At 42.3% G+C, this 22,398-nt stretch overlaps 2 protein-coding genes across 3 annotated transcripts; one reads left to right on the forward strand and one right to left on the reverse strand.

Moving 5' to 3' along the window:
* Positions 1-2,445: 2,445 nt before the first annotated feature.
* Positions 2,446-18,179, reverse strand: CFAP210 (cilia and flagella associated protein 210). 2 transcript variants are annotated; one of them, XM_075829424.1, is made up of 9 exons: positions 17,838-18,179; positions 16,464-16,675; positions 14,304-14,477; positions 13,779-13,942; positions 12,438-12,594; positions 11,480-11,619; positions 7,090-7,282; positions 4,913-5,077; positions 2,446-2,913 (listed from the first exon to the last, which is right to left on the reverse strand). In XM_075829424.1, exons 1-9 carry the CDS (start codon positions 17,902-17,904, stop codon positions 2,551-2,553), a joined length of 1,635 nt encoding a protein of 544 aa, XP_075685539.1. In that variant the 5' UTR covers positions 17,905-18,179; the 3' UTR covers positions 2,446-2,550. The 2 variants fall into 2 exon arrangements, with proteins under 2 accessions (XP_075685539.1, XP_075685538.1); XM_075829423.1 differs by having other exon boundaries at positions 13,737-13,942; positions 17,838-18,176.
* Positions 18,103-21,762, forward strand: PHOSPHO2 (phosphatase, orphan 2). The gene is made up of 2 exons (XM_075829426.1): positions 18,103-18,327; positions 20,981-21,762. Exon 2 carries the CDS (start codon positions 21,004-21,006, stop codon positions 21,718-21,720), a length of 717 nt encoding a protein of 238 aa, XP_075685541.1. The 5' UTR covers positions 18,103-18,327; positions 20,981-21,003; the 3' UTR covers positions 21,721-21,762.
* The last annotated feature ends 636 nt before the right edge of the window (positions 21,763-22,398 follow it).

Consider the following 22,398-nt stretch of genomic DNA (forward strand, 5'->3'; position numbering starts at 1 on the left):
GGGACCGGGGGTCTAGTTGCACAGCCTTCTTTGATGATGATACGACTTTTCGTCACGTGACCGACCCCGCTGTACCTCATCCAACCTCCTTTCCTAAGGTCTGCTTTTCCCCTTCACTTTACCTTAGATGCGCTTAATGGCAGGGCTGTTGAGGTTCTGAAGGCCCAGGATCTCTCTATATTGAAAGCCAGGAAATCTCTATGGTATGTTCCACTCCTAGGATACTGTTCTAACTACAATCAGGCCTTGAACAGAGCTTTTGTACTCAGGTGAAGACTTGAGGGTGGCCCTCCCTCCAAATATCCCACTGAACCTTGGGATCTTCATTTTGTCCTGTGGGCTCTCCAAGTGGTTCCCTTAAATGCTTGAGGGACATTTTGCTTGTTCTCTTTTTCCTGGAAGGTTGCTTTCCTGGCTGCCTTGTCCTGTATGTTCTCCTTTTTTTTTTGTCATCCATAGGGATTAAGAAGTATTCCGACCTGTCCTTTCTCCTGCAGATGACCTCTTCCTTCCATATCAATGAAGGGATTGTCCTCCCTTTCTTTTGTCCCTCCCTATATCATCCAAGGGATCGGGCTTTACATTGTCTTGACGTGATATGAGTAGTCTGCGTCTATCTGGCTGCGACAGGGTAGTTTCGGTGCTCCTTTTCTCTTTTTGTTGGTCCTGCAGGGTCACGTAAGGGATTGGCAGTTGATTTTGGAAGACTATCAGTCCAAGGGTGAAAATACTCCCCTTCGGGTCACTGCCCATTCTATAAGGGCTGTTTCTGCCTTCCGGGTGGTCAGTTATCCAGTTTCAGTTGCGCATGTGTGCAAGGCTGCTACTTAGGCTTCGTTGCACACGTTTACCAAATTTTAACTAGATTCATTCTTTGCCCTCTGATGCCAATCTGGGTCACAAGGTGCTGCAGTCAGGTGGGTGGCATGGTTTTACTTTTTTTCTTTCATTTTCTTCCCACCCTCTAAAGTGACCCACAATTTCACCAATTTAGTGTGTCTTTGTTTTGTATGGCTTTAAAACATCAAAATAAAGTAGCACCGAAGCAGCAAACGAGAGCATAACCTTGCTCTATCGTATAGTCAATGTTCCCACTTGCTGCTTTTGTGACCGCTTCTGTTAGGGTATGTTAACAAAAGGTCAGATACGCTGCATAATAGTACACAGCGTATCTGACTTAGAACCCAAATGGAATTCCGTCTGAAAGACTGCACCGAGTTGTGGTGCAGATTTTTGTCCAAAATAGGCATTGCCATAGTGACACATCCCTCTGGTCTCTGTGTACCCCCACCCTACTGTGATGATGCTGCAGCCCATGGGACCACAGCAGTCTGCAGGGGGGGGGGGGGGGTAAGTGTAGACTTTATTAAATGTAAACATGAATAAGGGAGGTTTCTCTTTTCAGATTTGTGCTTTTTGCAGCTATTACCTTCCCATTGAACTCAATGGGGAAAAGCCACAACAAAAGTGCAATGATTCTGCAGCATAAATAGACATGCAAATTAAAAAACTGCACTGCAGGTCAATTTATGCTCATTTACTCCGGTGATTTTTTTTCTCCCAAACTTGTGGATAAGATTTGTTGAATTCTTATCCGCTTTGCTGCGACTGTAATATACTGCAGATTTTCCACAATGAAATCTATTGAAGAAAATCCGCAACTGTGGTCATACCCTTAAAGTTTTAAATAAATAGTAAAGCAAAAAACGAAAGTTTGGTGGAAGTCTGAGTCACACAATAAACTTGGACGAAGACTGACAAAACCAAATTCATTAGAAAGTCTAACAAATTGAAAACTGATTAGTTAGGTTTGTGGACACAAACCCTAAGGGCGGATTTACACGAGCGTCGCACGGATCTATGTTAGTCTATGGGGCCGTGCAGACAGTCCGTGATTTTCACGCAGCGCTTGTCCGCTGCGTGAAACGCACGACATGTCCTATATTTGTGCGTTGTTCGCGCATCACGCACCCATTGAAGTCAATGGGTCCGTCAAAATCACTCGCAGCACACGAAAGCACTTCGGTGGGACGCGCGTTATTCGCGCAACAGCAGTAAAACGATGAATAAAAACAGAAAAGCACCACGTGGTTTTCTGTTTACAAACATCCAAACGTAGTGTCATAATGATAGCGGCTGCGCGAAAATCACACAGCCACGCATCATACGCTGCTGACACACGGAGCTGTTAAGTACCTTTTGCGCGCGCAAAACGCTGCGTTTTTTGCGTGCGCAAACGCTCATGTAAATCCAGCCTAAGGCAGTGGTCCCCTACCTACGGCACTTTAGTTATTGTGAAACTACAACTACAACTGCCAGGATGTTGCTGCCAAGGAGTACTGGGAGTTGTAGTTTGGCAACAACTGAAGAGCCACAGGTTTTGGATCAATGCTGATTGCTTGTATCATTAATTATAAAAAAATAATAATAATCAAGTTGCACTAATTCAGGATGTTTTCTACTTGTATTTAAATGATATTAACATTGGTAAAAAGTAATGTTGGTGTTACGAAAATCATTACACTATTCATATTGGGAAATAATCCAAAATCAAAAGGTAAAACCAAGTCTTCTCTTCCCTTGTTGTACATTACCAGAATCAGAAATGTCCTTTATTTGCTGGGTGGTGTCGCTCTGATAAGCCGGCAACTGAACTCCGCTGGTGTCCTGCACTTGATAACTGGGTTGAATGCCTCCCCTGCCAGAGTAAATCGGGCCTCTTCCTCCTCCAGTGCCAGTATGTGCCGCTTTCTTTAGTGGCAATGGGTTTCGGCCTGCTTTGGTGACTGAATCAATTACATGTTTGGCGTATTTCTGAAATATTTCTTCTTCCTTAGTCAGCAGTGCCTCATTCTGCTTGGTATACTCCAACTCGCCTTCTTTTTCAGCTTGTGCCATTGTCTTCTTCTCAGCCTAAGAAAAAGTATTTTGCAGAATCAAAATAACACTAATATTCATTATAACTGAGGATCCATGCACTTGTCTGTATTATCGCTCTATGCATGAGATGTATATTTAAAGCTAAGGCCAGGTTTGGATCCAAATATCTTACACATTCCCGTTAGTTTTATCTTTGTAAACCTTGACAATGCAAGTTGAAAGCAACGTAAAAACTGCAGCTGTGACTCTCCGTTCCCAGATGTCATGACACGGAATCTCTTTGGTGGTGTTGAAAGCTTGGGCTACACTGTCACTTTGGCTGGGACTCAAATTTAGGTCTGGAAGCCAAAATACCCATTAGAACATCAGCAATTCCCACCAAAATTAAGGGATCTGCTGACATTAATGTTTATGGATGGCTTAACGACATGACACGTGGCAGCCATCGAGGGGAAGTATGGAGCGGGCTCACTGGATTAGAACGCTCCATACTGAGCGTGTGCCAGCTGTATAATACTGCAACAGGTGGAATCAAAGATCACTTTGATTCCACCCATTTAACCACATAGATGCTGCGCTCAATAGAAACCGCAGGATCTAAGCCGTTAGAGGGGTATGTCCCTTCCGACAGCCTATTGCACCCCCATCCCCTGCGATCGTGGGTTGCCGATTGTTGTCGTGGCAGCCTGGGGGCTAATGAAGGCCCCCAGGTTTCTCATCTTTGTACTTCTATTAAGCCCTGCCAAGGTGTTTTCCCATCAGGACATGTCAGATGCGGGACCCGCACCTATCTAGAAGAGGGCCCCCTAAACCTCGTTCCACTGCTCTGTGTTGTGGTGGCATGTGATTTCCTACCATGAATTCCGGAAACGCAGCTCGCTTAGCTACGCTGTTTTCGTAACTCGCACAGTAGTGAATAGCCGTTAAAGAAGCAACGTAGCATACGAGCTATGCTGTTTCTGTAACTACCATTCAGTTCTATGGGACTTAGGAAACAGGGTAGCTCAGCGAGAATTCAGCCACAACACAGAGCAGTAGAAGGGGCTTTATGGCGAGATATGTCAAACGTCTCGGTTGGGAAAACACCTTTAATAGGGGGTTGTTAAAAATCATGATATACTGCAATGCATTAGTATTGCAGTATATAGTCCAAATGTTCCAATGATCGCTGGTTCAAGTCCCCTCGGGGGACTTATAAAACAGTTAAAGTGTTGTTTTTTAAATGTACAAAAACAAAATTGAAAGTTAAAAATAAAACGTTTCCCATTTTTTCCCTAAAGTAATGTAATAGAAAAAAAGAACTTAACTGGTATCGCCATGTCCGTGAAAATCAGAACTATTACAATATAACAATATACAACCCACACGGCGAACGCCATATAAAAAATGCCAGAATTGCTGCTGGTCACCCCCCCCCCCCCAAAAATTTTTTTTAATAAAAAGTGATCAAAAAGTTGCATTTACCCCAAAATGTTACCAATAAAAACTACAGCTCACCCAGCAAAAAAATAAGCCCTCATACCGCTCAATTGACGGACGTAATAAAAAAAAAAAAGTTATCACACTCCGAATGTGGGGATACAAAACAATAACAACATTTTTTTCTTTGTAAAAGTAGTAAAACATAAAAACGATGTAAATGTGGTATTGCCATAATCAAACCCGTAAAATAAATTTAATATGACGTTTTTACCGCACGATAAACGCCACAAAAACTAAACCCCAAAAATCAATATTGAATTTTCTGTTTTTGCCCATTTCGACCCACATAGAATTTTTTTTTGCAGGTTCCCAGTACATTATGTGGTGCATTCAATGGTGCCATGAAAAACGACAACTTGTCTTGCAAAACACAAGTCCTCATACGGCTATGTAGACTGAAAAATAAAAAAAGTTATGGCTTTTGGAAGGTGGGAAGGAAAAAACTAAAAATGAAAAACCGAAAATTGGCCTGGTCATTAAGGGGTTAAGACTTTTGTATTTACAAAAAAAAATAATTCCCAATATGAAGTTTGCCGCGTGGTACGCTTACCATCTGCTGTATCTGCATTGTTTGCACGTTTTTACATTCATCCTCTGCTCTCTTCTGTTTCTCCTTTTGCTGTGCAATAAAGAAGTTATCCGCTTCTTTTATCTCGTAAAGAGCCTGGAATCCTTTCAATTTTTCTTCCTTTACTTCTTGATCTTTCTTCTTCCTCTGATACATAAAAATATGTAAAATACAATGTATATAAACTGCTAAAAAAAAGGAAATTGTATTAACAGTGATGTTTTTATAAGTGCTTTCTCCCAGGCTGTGCATTACCTCCTCCATCCACTGAAAGAAACGGAATCTATAAGATGAGGCGTTTGCATTCCTAGACCACCGGGAGCATGTAGTGATCTCACTATTCCTAGAAGGCATAATTATTAGGCAGGGTTCCCACGGGTCGAATACTCTGCAAATACGCAGTAAAACACACTGTAAAAAACACACAGCGTATCTGACCTAGAACCCGCAGCACCCTCCGTTTGAAAAATCGCACCACATCGTGGTGCGGTTTTTCAGACTGAATTTTCGCAGCGTAAAAAAGCGCTCATACTTACCCCCTCCTTTGAAGTCTGCTCCTACGAGGACGTTGCAGGCCATGTGACGCTGCAGCGGTCACATGGAATGAAACGTCATCCCAGGAGGCCGGACCCGCAACAGAAAATCAACAAAAACGCAGCATAAAATTACATGCTGAGGATTTAAATTCCGCACCACACGTCAATTTATTAATGTTTACGCTGCGTTTTTTTTTTCTGCGCAGCATGAGATTTTCTAAATCTTATCTGCTTTGCTGCTACTGTAAATGCTGCGGAATTTCCGCATACAACTCTGCTGCGGAGATTCTGCACCGTTTACGCTATTTGGGAACCCGGCCTTAAAGGTCGGGTTAACATGGCTGTAATTTGACTGTACTTTATCACTGGACTCCCCAGTGGTTCCACTGAACCAGACCTAGATCAGCACAGGGCTATAATAGGGCTAAGTTCAGTCCAGTAAAATCTATAGGGCCGTAAAAATTGCAGACGGCATACGGCTTTCTGTCCACGTCATCTGCTATTGCAGATACGTAGCCAAGCTCGCCAGGGTATTTATGTGATCAGCGATCATGTGACCTCGGGTTTGTTCCAGCCTTCCTTTTTTTTTTTGGTGCATCCGCAAATACTGATGACAGACTGATGCACTATGGTATGTTTTTTTCCAGACAAATAAACCGCAAATACAGACAACGGATCCATGATTATTGCGGACCACAAAATCACTATGATTGTGTGCATTTGGCCTTCATATTACAGAATAGGAAGTTGTTGTTTTTTTTAAGAATCAACTTTGCAAATAGTCTTCATAAAAAATATCCTACCATTTTGTTTCTATAGCTACTATGCAGATTTATGCATCTCCATGGTAACAAACAAACCCTGTGTAATCTGATCATACAGTCATATTGCCGTTCATCTTTCCCCCCACTTCTTGCTAATCTATCAAATGTATGTTAGTAAGAAGTAGTTGACAGACAGACGGGAGAATAACTGCAAGATCAGACTACACAGGGTTTGTTTGTTGTCTGTTACCATGACGATTGCAGCTATGTACACAACAGCTGGATTTCTTTTTTTTAAATTCATATTTGCAAAGTTGCTTAATTTTTATGAGAGATGCAATAGAAAAATAAAAATTGGATGCGAAGGTGTACATATGCTTTAATTATAGTTGTGGACCTCAAGTATATACAGTCAAATACAGTATAACTAAAGGGGTTTTCCCATCTTGGACCTGAATGGCATATCCAGAGGATATGCCATAAGTGTCCGATAGGTGTGGGTCCCAGAGGTGAGACCCTCATCCATCTCTAGAATGAGGCCTCCCTAAACCACATTCTCCCTTGCTCGGCTACCGCTGCCTCCCAGCCACTTCTGATCAGGTGGTCGGGATTTACGGAAACAGTCGAGCTCGCTAAGCTACGCTGTTTCCGTAACTCCCATGGAAGTGAAAAGGATTTAGAGGAAGCGGCTTAGCACGGTGAACTTCGCTGCTCCCGAGTTCCCGAAACATAGGTAGGACCCGCATCTATCAGACCTTTCTGGTATTATAAACGTCCAAGGTGGGAAAACTCCTTTAACAAAGCACCGTAAAAAACATAGCTGATTTTACAGTGAAGTGAAGTTGAATCCTGTACTCACCATTGTGATTCTGTGCTCTGTAATAGCGTTCAGATTTGCTTTTCTCTTTTCCTCTTTTTCCTTCATATCTTTTTTGATCTTTGCTTCCATTTCATTCAGAGCTTTAGTTAGGCGTTCTTCTTCATCATCGAGCATCTGCTTCATTTGAGTTGCCAGCAGTTCAGTAATTTTATCCCTACGTTCCACTGTTTTTCTATTCCACAAAAAGATGACAAATTCAAGGTTAGAGCTTGCTCACATCTGATGTCATCGTTTTTGCCAAACAAAATAGAACGGCACTGCTGCGCTATTTTGTTCGGACAAACGACGGACACCGCCGAACCCAGTTTAAGTCAAGACGTTGCAGCAGCCTCTTCAAACTTAATTTACAGAAACTGGACTGCCGTAATCAGCGCCTGCATTCGGCTGATGGCACTCGCATGGAAACAATCTGAAGTTCCTATTTTGCAGGGTTATTATCGGATTACTCCACTTTTGAAGGGCACAATACCAACAATGCGATATGTAAAGTGTCTCCAAGGCATTTCCCCCTTCACAATGATAATCGTGTACATAATTGTGGTCAAGCGTGACCTCTATTAATGACATGTCATGATGTTGGATTGTAAACAAGAGCAGCGGAGACTGAAGATACAGGAGCGGGAGTTGGGGCGGGAAGTAAGAATTAGAAAGGTTAAACCATATGACAATGTTTACTGTTTTTATTACTTTTATGCCCATAGACTTTACTAAGGTTCCCAGGGAATCCTTTTAAAATGAAACAATCACAACTTTTCTAAAAAATAAATAAATAAATAAAAAAATAAAAAAAAGGGGGAAGTTGGGGGGCGTGGCTTCCCAGGAGACTGAGCGGACACATGATCTCTCAGCTCCGCACAAAGATAAAAAAAAGTTTAAAAATCTGCAGCCGTCCTTGCTCTATGAAGCTTATACAGACTTTACAGACCAGCTGGGCTATCCCCATAATCTCTCTGAACAAGACCCATTACATGCAAAAGTCAAACCGCTGTTTTCTACAGAACTCTCTAAAGCAGTGGCGGATTCTACTAAACCGCTTCAAGAAATAGTCTCCCACGTCTCTGATCTGGAGGATAAATGGATGATATGGCAGATACAGCCACAGCGGTTGCACCCTTTAGATCCATTAAAAGCCCATGCTTTGATACGGTTTTGACGTAGCCTTGGATTACATGCCACCCCCACGGTGTTACAGATTTTTTTTGCATGATATTTTTGCACCTCTTGTACACCCAGACAATATTCATGAAGATGCTTTTCCTTCTATTATTCTTTATAGACTTTCTTTGTTCAGTGTTACTGCTTTGTTTTACTGGTCACATGTAAATGCCCACCCTTGAGGTACTTTTTTTTTTGTAGAATCACTTCTACTATATTGGGGTTAATATAAGGCCTTCATACCTACACAGTCAATATATTTGTGGATGGCATGCTTCTCAGTCTCGATAAAACATTAACAACCCCTCCCTAAACTCACACAAATCCTATCATCTTCTTCCAAAATATCCAGTTTGAAAATAAATACCACTAAATCAGAAATCCTCTTCTGTAATGTCATTTCTCATACTCAAATTGATGGAGCTAAATTTTGGTTTAAGTGAAGAGATCGCCATTTAGGCATTAATCTGTCTACAACTATTAATTCGGTCTTTAAGTGAAACGATCTCAATCTTTATGCTAAAATGGTTAGGAGACATAGTCTTGTAAATATCCTACATTATCCATGATCGGTCGGATCCACACGGTAAAAATGGGGACATTGCCCAGGGTTTATTATTACTTTATAACCCTTCCTATACCTGTGCCAGCATCTACCCTGAAAAAAAATACTAAAAATATTTTGTTTCACTTAGGCAGGAAAACGGCCACTTATTGCTGGAACAACCGTGTACTTGCACAAAAGGGCAGGTGATCTATCTGTTACAAACCTTTATAAATATAACCTTGCCGGACGACTTCCCCAGTTATCCTCTATCCATAATAAAGAAGAACCACGGCAGTGGCTAACATTGGAGTCCTCCCTTACTGCTCCTGTTTTCCTTCATGCCTTGAAATGGTCCCCCAACTCACCAATATCTCAAATTGGTTACTCTGCAAGGGTCACTTATTATAAGATACAAATCTGGAGATGTGTTATTATATAGACCAAGTCCATACTCCCCACAGATACCTATTTTTCACAACCCACATTTTGCCCCAGGTCTCTTACTGACTGATTTTTTCTGGTGGAATCCTAGTAGACCTCGAATAATAATTTTGTAATACAGAATAAACTTAATTCTAAATCTCTCCTCAATAATTATTATTTATCTCCTCCCTCTGAGTCTTTCAGAGGACATAAAATTTGTTATTTCTTAAACTTTTTCATCCCACGGAATACCACCTTAAATTCACCTATGTTTTAATAATTGGGACTTTACATAGCCGGGGACAGAGGTCTGGACTTTATGTATGGTTGGGAAGCTGATCTAGGGGTTGCACTACCACTAATTCAATGGCACAAGTGCTGCATGGCAAGGGTAGCAACCTTAAAGAGGTTGTCCACCTTCTGATAACTGATGACCTATCCACGAATAGGTCATCAGTAGGTCATCGGCGCAGGTCCGACACCCGCACTCTATAAGCCGCTCTGGTGGCATGCAGGCACCGGATTTTGTGGCACATAATGATATGTAGGGAGCCCGGAAGCAGTTGGCCGGAGCTAACTGCTTCCGGCTTGTACGTCCGGTGTCGGACCCCCACAGATCACGTACTGATGGTGGATAGGTCATCAGTTCTCAGAAACTGGAAAACCCCTTTAACCCCTTCACGACTGCCATACGGCTATATACGTTCTAACTGCCAATGCCCCGTGCAGTTAGCACATGTATAAATGTTGACAGCCTGGAATGGGTTTAATGAGTGCAGTGCTGCACTCTCATGTCGGCCGGGGCTTTGAGAGCCCCAGAATACACCCCCCCCCCCCCACTGTAGATAGTGAAACCCACAACCCCCTGTAGGCAGCGCTAAACCCTCTGTAGATAGCGCAATCTAAGCTCCCTCCAGCATCGGAATCCCCAGCCAGCGCTCTGTCCAAGGATTCCCCTCTTAGAGGGAGTCCCTGCCGTCTCTCCATCCCCGATGTAGATAGTGCTACCCCCCCTGCAGATAGCATCGCACTCTCCGCTGTAGATAGCTCCACCTGAACTGACTCTAGGAGCGGAATCCCCAGTGTCAGATCGCTCTTGCTGGAGATTCCACTTCCATTTGGACAGTGACGTTAGTGGCTCTCTCTAGGAGCGGAATCCCCGGCCAACACTCTGGCCGGGGATTCCGCTACTGGAGAAGCCCCTGGTGTCACTATCCATATATGGACAGTGACGTCAGGGGCTGCTCCTGGTGCGGAACCCCCGCTCAGGCAGGGGATTCCACTTTTAAAGTTAACCCCTGACATCACTGTCCAGGTATGGACAGAGAAATCAGGGGCTTCCTGTAGGAGCAGAATCTTCGGCCAGAGGGATTCCGCTCCTACAGGGTGCAACAGTGGTGCTATTTACAGGAAGGGGGTGCCATTTACAGGGGGGGGGGGGCCCTATCTGCTGCAGGGATATTGCTAAATACAGGGGGGGGTGTTTCTATCTACAGGGAGTGGCGCTATTTACAGGGGGGTGCTGCACTATGTACATCGGTACTGTGGCATATTGGCACTATCTACATGGGCACTATTTACAGTGGGCACTATGTGGGCAATGTGGCACTATCTACAGTGGGCACTGTCAATGTGGGCAATGTGGCACTATCTACAGTGGTATTGCATCACTATCTACATGGGCACTGTGGTGTTTTCAGGGGGTTGGGACAAAAGGGAACACTTTACCTTTTGTTTGTTTGTTTTTTTTCTCCTTGAAAATATATTTAGACTAAATAAAAACTTTAAAAGCTCAAGACTTTTGCACAAAACTATATATCAATCTGTCCAGCTCCTTCGGCTCTACAAAATGCTGCCTGCAGCTAGAACATAATGTTCAATGCGACAGGTTCCCTTTATATTGCATGGCTATTTTAGTTCTAAAACATTATTGAATATGACTAAATATGAGCTGGCAAAATTAGGTAACTACATATAAAAGGAGTGCAGAAAAGTTATTGGAGGTTATTTTGGTGTCCCAAATTGCGTTGTGGCAGATTTGCTAACATCAGTGCTTTACGTCTGGATACTGATCGCTTCCTTTCTATATCATTACTGTAGGTATGCTGATAGTCTTACATTCACAGTGCCTGAGGCTACTCTATGCAGCTTGCCTCCCAAATCCATGACTGTTTACTTTCCAGTAAGCAAAACCAGCGGAGAATTATAAAACCAGTTAGTTTTTGGGTTCATTAGTGTCCTTACCTATGCAATTCCCCTTCTCTCTCCTTTTTCAGATTTGCCATTTTTTTCTTTGCAAGAACATAGCGTCTTATCAGGTCATCATTCTCTTCTTCCATCTGCTTCTCAAGTGCTCTAAGGAGGTCTCTGTCGGCAGTATGTGCCTATGAAAAGTCACAGTATGCCAAAATGGTATTGATGTTTTTTTTTATTTTCATTCATAGTAATTGATAGGATTCTCTCCTTTGGCTTTACAGGGATGGGACTACATTAGGCACAGTAGCCGATCTCAAGCAGAGGATATATGGTGGTACCAGCTACTTGACTGCCACCTGACTTTTTTTAAATGTCTAATTGAAAGGTCTATGAAATGCTTTCTAGGGAAAAAAAAAAAAACTTTAAAAATTATGTTCAAGTGCAATGTGAGCAGAAATGCTTTAAACTACAATTGGGATCAAAAGTTTTGCGAAGGGGGTGCGTTACTGCCAGGATAACTATAGATTCAGCAAATTTAGATAGGTCACTTTAATAATAAGCATCAATTAAAATCCTGATTGGGATGCTGATTTTTAGTTTGTACTGTAAACAAATGAGGTGCCGCTCTGCCTGATTGGAGGGGAGCTATCACATGATCGCAGCCATGGCACTTGGTAGGTTTGTGGGCATGTAGTACCTCTCTGCCTACAGGCACCTTTATTTGCATACAGCACAGTCTTTAAATCAGAGCCCCAAACAAAAGTTTGGTGCACCTCCAAGCAGGTACAATAAAGTGCAATGATGTGATTTAGATAGAGCTTATAGATGCTAAAAGAGGTCTGTTTGGCGACAGATTGCATTTAAGGCCATCATATTTTTTTTTTACACAACAATCTCCAATTTAAACCCATATAAAAAGTTGGAAAACTTTGCAAACACTTTGCTTTACTGTTTTTGACATAGGCTTGAGCTTTCTACATCCAGCTACGAATTTCTCCCCACTCACCAGGTGAGTCTTCATTATTTCTTTTTTCTCCTCCATTTTCATTTTGGCCAATTTATTAATTTCCCACTCATACAGTCTGGTCTGTCTCTGTTTCTCTTCGCTTTCTCGGCAGTTGGCTCGTTTCTCTAAGTCAGCAGCACGTTGGTGTTCCTCCATCCTGGAGACAAATACGATTGCAATAAAATATCCAAAAGTAAATGGGGGAATTTATTAAGCTATCTATGTTTCCTTTTAACTTTTTTCGCATACATTTTGCGAATTATTTTTTTTCCACCACCCCTGCCACTTTTTAAAAAAGATGGGTGGGACTTAGTGGAAGGGGCGGGGCTACCCAACCACTTTAATAAATTAGGCGCATCTTACTCCAGAAAATTTTATTTTAATACCTCTAAATTGAAATATGGCACCCATAACTGTCCATGGAGACAATCTGTTCCTAGGATTACGATTTCATAAAAAAAATTCTGCTATATTCCATCAGATTAAGGAACCTGTATTACACGGTGCTGTTTCTAGGGGGAAATATCTCATAATTACGGTGCCATACAGAGCTATCATGTGGCAGCACAGAGCGTGTGGTTGTATATGCTCCATGCACAAAGGAAAAGCAAGCGGCCGGTCTCTCTCTTAGAAACCTTCCCCTCTCAGATTAGCTGCTATCAGCATGGCATGTCCTAAGAGGCAAGGTCATATTAAAAAAGCACAGCCATTGTAATCATGAGCTGGGGTTGTGTCTGGTTTAGAAGACTAATTTTCGAACACCCTATTAGGATAGAGGTGGGTCACCCATTTAGGACCAATTAGCCAGAGCAAAAAAAATTGCAACTGTGTAATGCATCATATATCCTGTGGTGGTGCTACAGAGAAATGAAATAAAATAATGCCAGATTCCCCCATAGATTACAGTAGATGAGTCCCCACATTGGAATTGGGACACCATATGATCAATCTATCATTAGGGGACCTTTGCAGTCATTTGTATAAATGGGTTGTCCACTGCCAAAAATTTATTTTTGTACCAATGAATGTATTTACAGCAGTTTTCTTGTATACTATAATTAATAAAATTTATGCAGTTAAACATCCTGACGAGATGTAAAACTGTCCGCACCTCTCCCTCCGACAAGAGGTAAATTTATAGGTTGCCAATAGTCTACAGAATGACACTGGGGCATGCACAAACATTTTTAAGAGAGTCAGATGACTCATGCATACTAAGGTACTGCTGTATACATGGTACACAGTGTAGATCCAAACATTGATAGGAGTCAAAAATCACAATGGAAAACCTCTACATACTGCTTCAGAAGATCATTTGCATTATTCTTCTTCTCATTTAACCTCTGCATTGCCTTCTGCTGGTCATTATAAATACTTTCTTCCAATTCCTTCTGCAGCTTAACCAAGGTGTCCTTGTCTTGTGTATTGTTCATACTCATCCGTTTATTTTTTAGTTCTATCTGGGCGTCTCGTTCTTTCATGACTTCAGTAAGCAGCAGCGCGCTCTGTAAGAACGTTGGTAACACATTTCAGTATAATCACCCAGACAACCAGGAAACCTGCCCAGCAGATCACAATATTCTAAGTGCTCAGACTTGATTAATGCTGGCAAATTCATTTATTGATATGTTATTTAAATCCGCACAGTGAAAAGAAGCACCTACAAAATGCCTAAAAGTCTAATCTAGTTATACAGATCCTTGTCACTAGTATTGAACTCTATTGGGGGCTTTACGTTGTTTCTGTCAGCCAGCTGAATTTTTCACATGCATTGGAGCAATAAAAATTAAGAACAACAATTTGATGTAGAATCCAACCAAAACAGTGTGAATAGTGAAGAGTCTATGGCGGGAATAGGTGACATACATGGAAGGTCTTGACTTTGTCATTCTGATAGTATTGCTTGACCCTGGCGTTCTCTATTGCTTGTCGTCTTTTTTCTGCCTGGTACTGGGCCTCCTCCAGATCATGCTTTTTCTTCTCCTCCTCTTCGCTTTCCTCCCGCAGTTTTTTTGCCTGCAATTTTTCCTTCCTCAAACCCTGTAAAAGTGATATTTTGATAAAAACAAGTATTTTTAATTATTACTTTTTTAAATTGAAACTTTTTCTTACTTAAACCCCATTTTACTTGCTGAGTTTATATACATATCAGTTATATTACAGTTTTGTATATTATGGAACCAAAAGACAGGCTGGTAACTGTAGTATCGGAACCTACGCCTCCTTGTTAGAAGCTGGACTTACTCTTAGCTTTGTCCTACCCATACACTACACCAGCTTCTTTACACTAGCCGTAAATCTTTATTCCCCGAACAGATAACTAGCTGCATAAGCAATGGGTAACACAAAAAAAAAAAAATTTTCAACTGCAGTTTTTCGTTTTGTTTATTTCCATTGGAACGAAGGGGGCACAAAAAAAAAAAAAACACTATATGGGGGAACAAAACAAGACTACCACTGTGTCAGGACACAAAGGGGGACATTACTTCTGTGTGGGGGTACTATTACTATTTCGGGCCTAAAGGGGGTACTAGAAGTGCTTTGAGGAACCAAAGATTTGTGTGCTGCCAATTCTGCAGAGACGAGTCATGGCTGGAAGAAGTTGTCATGGTGTTCTGACGTGGTCATGGCCGGATGAAAAAGAAAAGTGAACGACTCCAATCAGAGAAGATGTCACCTGGGAGTCACTTAATGTAACTGTACTGTAATCACTTATATGGGCTGCAGAGCAGCTGTGTAGAACTGGTATTGATCACTACATCGTCACTGTATGGTGGTATTATTGGTCTTTGTATACTGGTTTTTATTTAGTAACAGTATGGTAGTATTAATCCGTCACTACGTGGTGTTATGTGGTCATGGTGTGGAGGTATTATTCAGAAACAGTTTGGTAGTATTATTCAGTCACTATTTGATGGTAATATGTGATCATGATGTAGAGGTAATATTCAGTAACAGTATGATGGGTATTATTCAGTCAATATGTGGTGGTAATATGTGGTCATGGTGTGGCGGTATTATTCAGTAACAGTTTGGTGGTATTGTTACGTCACTACGTGGTGTTAATATTTGTTCATGGTCTGTTGGTATTGTTTGTCCCTGTGGTATCATTGATAATATCGGCCTCGGTATACTTGGTTTTGTTGAGTAAAAGTATGGTGATATGTTATTGGGATAAAGGAATTATTTGGTAACTTTATGACTATCATTTAGGCTATGTTCACACAGAGTTTTTTTGACGAGTTTGACGCGGAAACCGCGCCGCAAAACTCGTCAAAAACGGCCCTAAAATGCCTCCCATTGATTTCAATGGGAGGCGGGGACGGTTTTCTCCCGCGAGCGGTAAAACCGCCTTGCGGGAGAAAGAAGGGACATGCCCTGTCTTCAGGCGTTTACGCCTCTAACCTCCCATTGACTTCAATGGGAGGCAGAGAAAGCGTATTTCGCGGCGTTTTATGCCTGCGGCACTCAATGGCCGCGGGCGAAAGACGCTGCGAAGATCGGCGTGCAGGGAGAGGAAAACCTGCCTCAAACTTGCAAACTGAATTTTGAAGCAGAAATTCCGCTTGCAAAAAACTCTGTGTGAACATAGCCTTAGCGGTATACTATCATACAAACAAAATGGTCTTAAAGCAATATCACTTGGGCACACGCATCTGAGAAACAAGGGGGGGTCCCAGGTGCAAATTTCTCCTGGGGACCATAGGACTCTAAAAATGCCCCTGACTGTGAGGAAAATAACTGACCCCTTCCAAATCAATAGGAGTCATTTACATATCACACGGGATGCACGAATGAATGAAATTGTCCTGTTGTGTTCCTCTTTAACATGTAAACTTGGCTTGGCTGAATGCATATGTATAATTTATGGAGAGAGGTAGATAGAAGACTAAATATACATCAGAGAATACAATACGCCGGCCCCATAGACAATACATTCTAGGTGGAACCTGCTGACTTATCTCCTGTCTTTGGGCAGCCTGCGGCTAGTGAAGAAATGTAACACATTTTTTTTAAACTACTCACTGATATAGTGTTGGTCCAGTTTTTCACCATTTCTTTGGAACGTAAATGCAAGGCTTCTCTTTCTTTTCGCTCTTCATAAAGTTTCCTTGCTTCTTTCTCTAATGAATTGGCGTGGCTGGTAATGCGCTCCCACTCTGCTCTTGGAAGAACAGCAACTTCCCGGAGATCTATTGCACCTGCTGCATCTGCCATGTTTTCGGGAGATCTCTCTTCTACGATTTAAATCAGAATAATTTCTAAATGATTAAAGAGGTTTTAAAAGGAACCTGTCATCCGCAATATGGGGCTGTCACTGAAGGCAGCGTCATGTAGTGACAGACTCATTTTAGCGGTCTTATTTTTTTGAAGAAAAGTAAATGGGTTCCGTCAAAAGGTTCTTTTGGGTGCTGTTGGGAATCTGTGGCTTTCGTTGTTCTGCTCCTATGACGGAACACAAAGGAAGTGAAAAAAGTGACGTAAACTGAGCCGAACTACGGGAATCTGTCACTAGGACGTACCTCTTAGGCTATGTTCACACGGCGGAATTTTTGTGGTGGAATCCGCCTCCTATTCATTTCTATGGGAGGTGGACACTTCTTTTTCCCGCTAGCTGATTTTTTGCGCTAGCAGAAAGAAGAAGCATTTTGCCTGATCTTTGGGCGGTTTCCGTCCAAACATCCTATTGAAGAGAATAGGAGCAGGAATAATTCTGTTGCGTATCTTGCTGGCGCGACCTGCCGAGCTAAATCCGCCGTGTGAACATAGTCTTAAACAGGCGCGGTCAGCTCTCCCGATGTCTGTTTTAGTAAATACTTGTACTCCCAATTAAACAATTTTGGAACAGCTTTCCTTTGCAATGCAATCACACACAGCGTTTTGCTGCATTTTGGTTGCGTTTTTAATAAGCGTTTTTTTAATTCATCCAGAAGTTATATTTAAGTCTATAGTAAAATATAAAAAGCAACCACATACAACTGCGTTTTGGTTTGTGGCGTTTTGGAGGCAATTTTGTAGTCAGTTTTTGTCGAAACGCAGCATGCACTAGGTATGGCGTTTTTCCTAGAGGTCTCTCTATAAAAAAAAACGCCAGAGTTTTTTTTTTTTTCAAAATTATACTAAATAAAACCACCAAAAACCACACATTTTAATTTTAGCAGTATTTTTTTATGCAATTTAAGGCCCAGTTCACACAGATTGTTGGTGCTGATTGTGCCACAAAAATCACGTTGGAATCATAGCCAAAAAAAATGGCGGCACATTTCTGCGCACATACGTTCGTGTGTAATTTGCCTATACAGAAATTGTCGTGCTACTTCCCGCGAAAGTCGCATTGCGCTAGTCGAGCCTGCTCTGGTCCCATCTACCATCTAAAAGTAACAAGATTATCCCGCTCACCTGTCTGCATTCTGCTCGAACCTTTCCTCCGGCCGTACCGGACGACAGGACCGGACACCGCCAACATAATGTCCGCTTTTTCCCACTCAAGGAAGTGTGCCGCGTCCCTACGTTGCCCGGCAACCAGCAGAGACGTAAGATTTCGTTCCCTAGTTACCAAACCGGAAGGGCACAAACGTAAAGGCGCTTCCTACGTCAATGAGAGGCGGAGACTGTTTAGAAGCGCTCTAGTGCGCATGTACAGTTACGTTATGCTTGTACAAACATATTACGTTATTTACACAGGTTATTAGAAACCGTTGCCCAAACCGAGGATGGCGGCCGAATCCCGATAAAGTCATTGGCACCTCTGGCCTAGGTATAATGAGCTGCTGCTGGACTTCGCCCTCATCAAAGATGGCGGCCGAACACTACTGACGTCATTGCGACCTTTGACCGAAGACCGATCGCTGAAGTGGTGCTGGTGTGTCGGCTTCTGCAAGTCTGAAGGGTAAGGGAATGAGTAATAAAGACTCTGTGCTGGCAAATATACCTTTAGTTCCTGCCAAGGAGCCGGTTGATATTAGATTGGGCGCTCCGTCAGTGTTACCAGTGACCTGTGTGCATATAGTATGTAGTCATTTGGCTAAATCCTAACTGATCCCTATGTCTGCAGCCTGTGGCTTCTCTAGTTGTTGTAAAACCACAACTCCCAGCAAGTCTATCATTTACAAACCAGGGCTGCTGGGGAGTTGTAGTTACACAACAGCTGGAGAGTAGCAGGTTGATGGTGCCTACATTATAGTCTCTTTACAGTTCTCAAATACTGTATACGCCTCGTCATTACATATATAAATAGATAACGTTTAGAAATTGTTCATGTTTAGGGGTGTAATTCTATTTTACACAACATTTCACAATTTCACTCTCCACAAATAGTTTTGCATCTCGGCAGATCTTTTGCTTTATTGCTTTGGTACCGATTTTGAGTTATTTCAAGTCATTTTCGCTATTCATATCTATAGCCATCTTCAAAATGCATCCGGTTGTCCTTGGAAACCGACAGCGACTCAGCTCCACCCCACTGTCCAATATGTGACCTAATAGCTTAGCTCTCTTAAAAGGGGTTTTCCCATAATTAATATTTGTCACCTATTCTACGGGGTTGCCAAAGATAGTGCTCGGCAGCCCCATAGAAATGAATGGAGCGGTGGTCCGGCATGCGCACTACCTATCCATTCCTATGGAGCTCCCAGAAACGCCCACGTAAGCGTGTTCTCGTGATCGGTGGAGGTCCCAGGGGTCGGACCCCCACCGATCAGATCCTTATCACCTATCCTGTGAATAGATGATAAATAATGATTATAAGATAACCCCTTTTAGGCCTTATTCACACAAACGTGTTAAACGTCTGCGTGACGGCCGTTGAAACAACAGCCGTCACACGGACCTATATAACTCAATGTGGCCGTTGTTTCAACGGACCGTGTGAAGGGTCTCTGAGAAAATAGGACATGTCCTATTTTTTCACGCAACCCTCCATAGACTCTAGTCTATGGGGGATGCGTGATATCGCGTCGCGCAGCGCAGATCACGGATGCACTGCCATTTTTCACGTCAGAGATGCACAACGCTCCTGTGAATCCGGCCTAACTGTCTAATATTCAACTGAGCTCCCGCAGTGCTGTCTGGTAATGAGAATTATAAGTGTGTGGCTACAACAGCTGTTTATAGGGACATTGGCAACATCTCCTCCACTAAATGAAACCGTGGTTAGACAGGTTATTTTTTTTTTCCTTCTGGAAATAAGTGGCACCAGATATGCTTAGAAGCCACTTATCTCCCTGCCCCTGTTAAAATATCATGCACACTTGACTGAGCTGAACATGCATATTGTTATGGGAAATTGGAAAGATCGCTAACCATGAACGATTATTTGGCCAACCGCTATCATCTGTATATAGCCATCTTAAAGTGGTATTCACAGAATTGAAAATGATCACCTATCTACAGGATAGATGAGAATTGTCTGATTGCTGTGGGATCCACCACTGGGACCCCCACCGATCGCGAGAACAGAGTCCTGAACGCACATTGAGTGCTGTACTCTTCTGTTTCCATCAGTCCAATAAAATTTGAATGGATCAATAGCACGCATGCTTGATCGCCGCTCCTTTTTAAAGTCCTAAGGCTATGTTCGCACGCTTAACAAAAACGGCTGCAAATGCGGAGCTGTTTTCAAGGGAAAACAGCCCCTCATTTTTAGCCATTTGTAAGCAACTTGCGTTTTTTGCGGCGTTTTTTTTACAGACTTTTTGGAGCTGTTTTTCTATTGAGTCAATGAAAAATGGCTCCAAAACCGGCTCAAGAAGTGACCTGCACTTCTTTTTTACGGGGCTTTTTTTTTACGCGTGGTTTTTAAAAACAGCTGGGTAAAACACATCCCGTGGGAACAGGACGCCATTTTTCCCATTGAAATCAATGGGCAGATGTTTGGAGGCATTCAGCCCCCATATTTTTATCCGTTTTTCGGGGCATTTACGGCCTGAAAAACGGCTGAAAATAGGTCATGTGAACTGACTGTGGTCGAGCATTGAGGAGGAACAGGTGGTTCCGGACCACCATTCTTGCAATTGGTGGGGGCCCCAGAGATCAGACACTTATCACCTATACTGTGAATTGGTGATAAGTGACAATCCTGGGAATACTCCTTTAAGGATTGCTGGATAGTGCAGTTCAGTGGTGGACAATTTACTGTAGACCTTGAGAGGCAGCTAGACCATTCGAGAAGCCAACTTCAATTACCACCAAAAATTTCCCATAATTCTGTCCTCGGATGGAACAAAAGGATCAGACCTGTATGGCCATCATGGACATTGCATCATTGGAGTCAGGAAGCCTATGCACATAGAAATAAGATACTGGCATATAACTTTTTGGGTTGTTTTATGATGTCTCGAAAATTGCCAAACTATTATAAAGTCAGATTGGCTAGTAAAATGTTATTACAAGCTCCTGAGCGTCTACAGTATTGTCTCCACCCCTGTGTTATTTATGGCGCTGTTATATATCTAATTTATTATGATCAGTTTCGCAGTTTATTGCTCCACCAATAAGACATTTAACCAAATTACTAACCATTTTTAAACATATTTTATCCCTAGGCAAAGACCATCATTCGACCAACATGAAGAGTCTTCTGGTGTTTGACTTTGACCACACTATTATTAATGATAACAGCGACACATGGATTGTCCAGTGTGCTCCAGATAAAAAGCTCCCAAATGTATTACAAAATTCATATGAAAAAGGAAAATGGACGGAGTACATGGGTAGGATTTTCACTTACCTAGGAGAACAGGGAATTCGAGAGGATGACATGAAGAGAATCATGATCGCTATACCCTATACTCCAGGAATGACCGAGCTCCTTCATTTCATTGGCCAAAACAAAGATCATTTTGATTGCATCATCATCTCCGATTCCAATACAATCTTTATAGACTGGATTCTCACCCATGCCAACGTAAGCAATATTTTTGATCAGGTGTTCACAAACCCTGCAACCTTTGACCGTTCCGGGAACCTCACCGTGCAGAATTTCCACGTCCATCACTGTGCAACCTGCCCGAAGAACCTGTGCAAGAGAAAAGTATTGGAAGAGTTTATGGCTAAGCAGACGTCAAATGGAGTGAGCTATTCTAAAATAGTTTATATCGGTGATGGGAGTAATGACCTCTGCCCGGTAACCTTCCTGAAGAAGGGTGATATCGCCATGCCCAGGGAGGGCTACACCTTACAGAAGAGAATTGCCAAGGAGATTGAGCTCATTGACTCATCTATAAGCGTGTGGTCAACTGGCGCTGAGATATTGTCTCACCTGAAGGACATACGGGAAAAATAAGCTTCTGCTATCACTTAAAGAGGCTCTGTCACCAGATTTTGCAACCCCTATCTGCTATTGCAGCAGATAGGCGCTGCAATGTAGATTACAGTAACGTTTTTATTTTTAAAAAACGAGCATTTTTGGCCAAGTTATGACCATTTTTGTAGTTATGCAAATGAGGCTTGCAAAAGTCCAAGTGGGTGTGTTTAAAAGTAAAAGTCCAAGTGGGTGTGTATTATGTGCGTACATCGATCTTACCTGCAAACGCTGATGCTGCTGCAGAATCAACTGTAGCCTCTGGTGCCGATGTGGCCGTCACGATGCAGGACCTGTGAGTGACGTCACAGATCTGCACTGTCAGAAGCTGGGCTTTCTGAAGAGAAGTGGATGATACTTCTCTTCAGAACGCCCAGCTAGTAAAAGTATTAAAAACGCCCCGATGTACGCACATAATACACGCCCACTTGGACTTTTACTTTTAAACACACCCACTTGGACTTTTGCAAGCCTCATTTGCATAACTACAAAAATGGTCATAACTTGGCAAAAAATGCTCGTTTTTTAAAAATAAAAACGTTACTGTAATCTACATTGCAGCGCCTATCTGCTGCAATAGCAGATAGGGGTTGCAAAATCTGGTGACAGAGCCTCTTTAATGAATGGACTCTAAAGGGTATATTCACACGCGGCAGATTT

Source organism: Rhinoderma darwinii, chromosome 6 (genome assembly GCF_050947455.1).
Source record: "Rhinoderma darwinii isolate aRhiDar2 chromosome 6, aRhiDar2.hap1, whole genome shotgun sequence".
In the NCBI taxonomy this organism is placed as follows: Eukaryota; Metazoa; Chordata; class Amphibia; order Anura; family Rhinodermatidae; genus Rhinoderma; species Rhinoderma darwinii.

Coding starts and splice junctions, on each gene's coding strand:
- CFAP210 (XM_075829423.1), bottom strand. CDS start 17,904: ATGTTGGCGGTGTCCGGTCCTGTCGTCCGGTACGGCCGGAGGAAAGGT. Junction 16,676..17,837: donor TTCGAGCAGAATGCAGACAG/GTGAGCGGGATA, acceptor TTTAAATCGTAG/AAGAGAGATCTCCCGAAAAC. Junction 2,914..4,912: donor CAATGCAGATACAGCAGATG/GTAAGCGTACCA, acceptor ACTTTTTCTTAG/GCTGAGAAGAAGACAATGGC.
- PHOSPHO2 (XM_075829426.1), top strand. CDS start 21,004: ATGAAGAGTCTTCTGGTGTTTGACTTTGACCACACTATTATTAATGAT.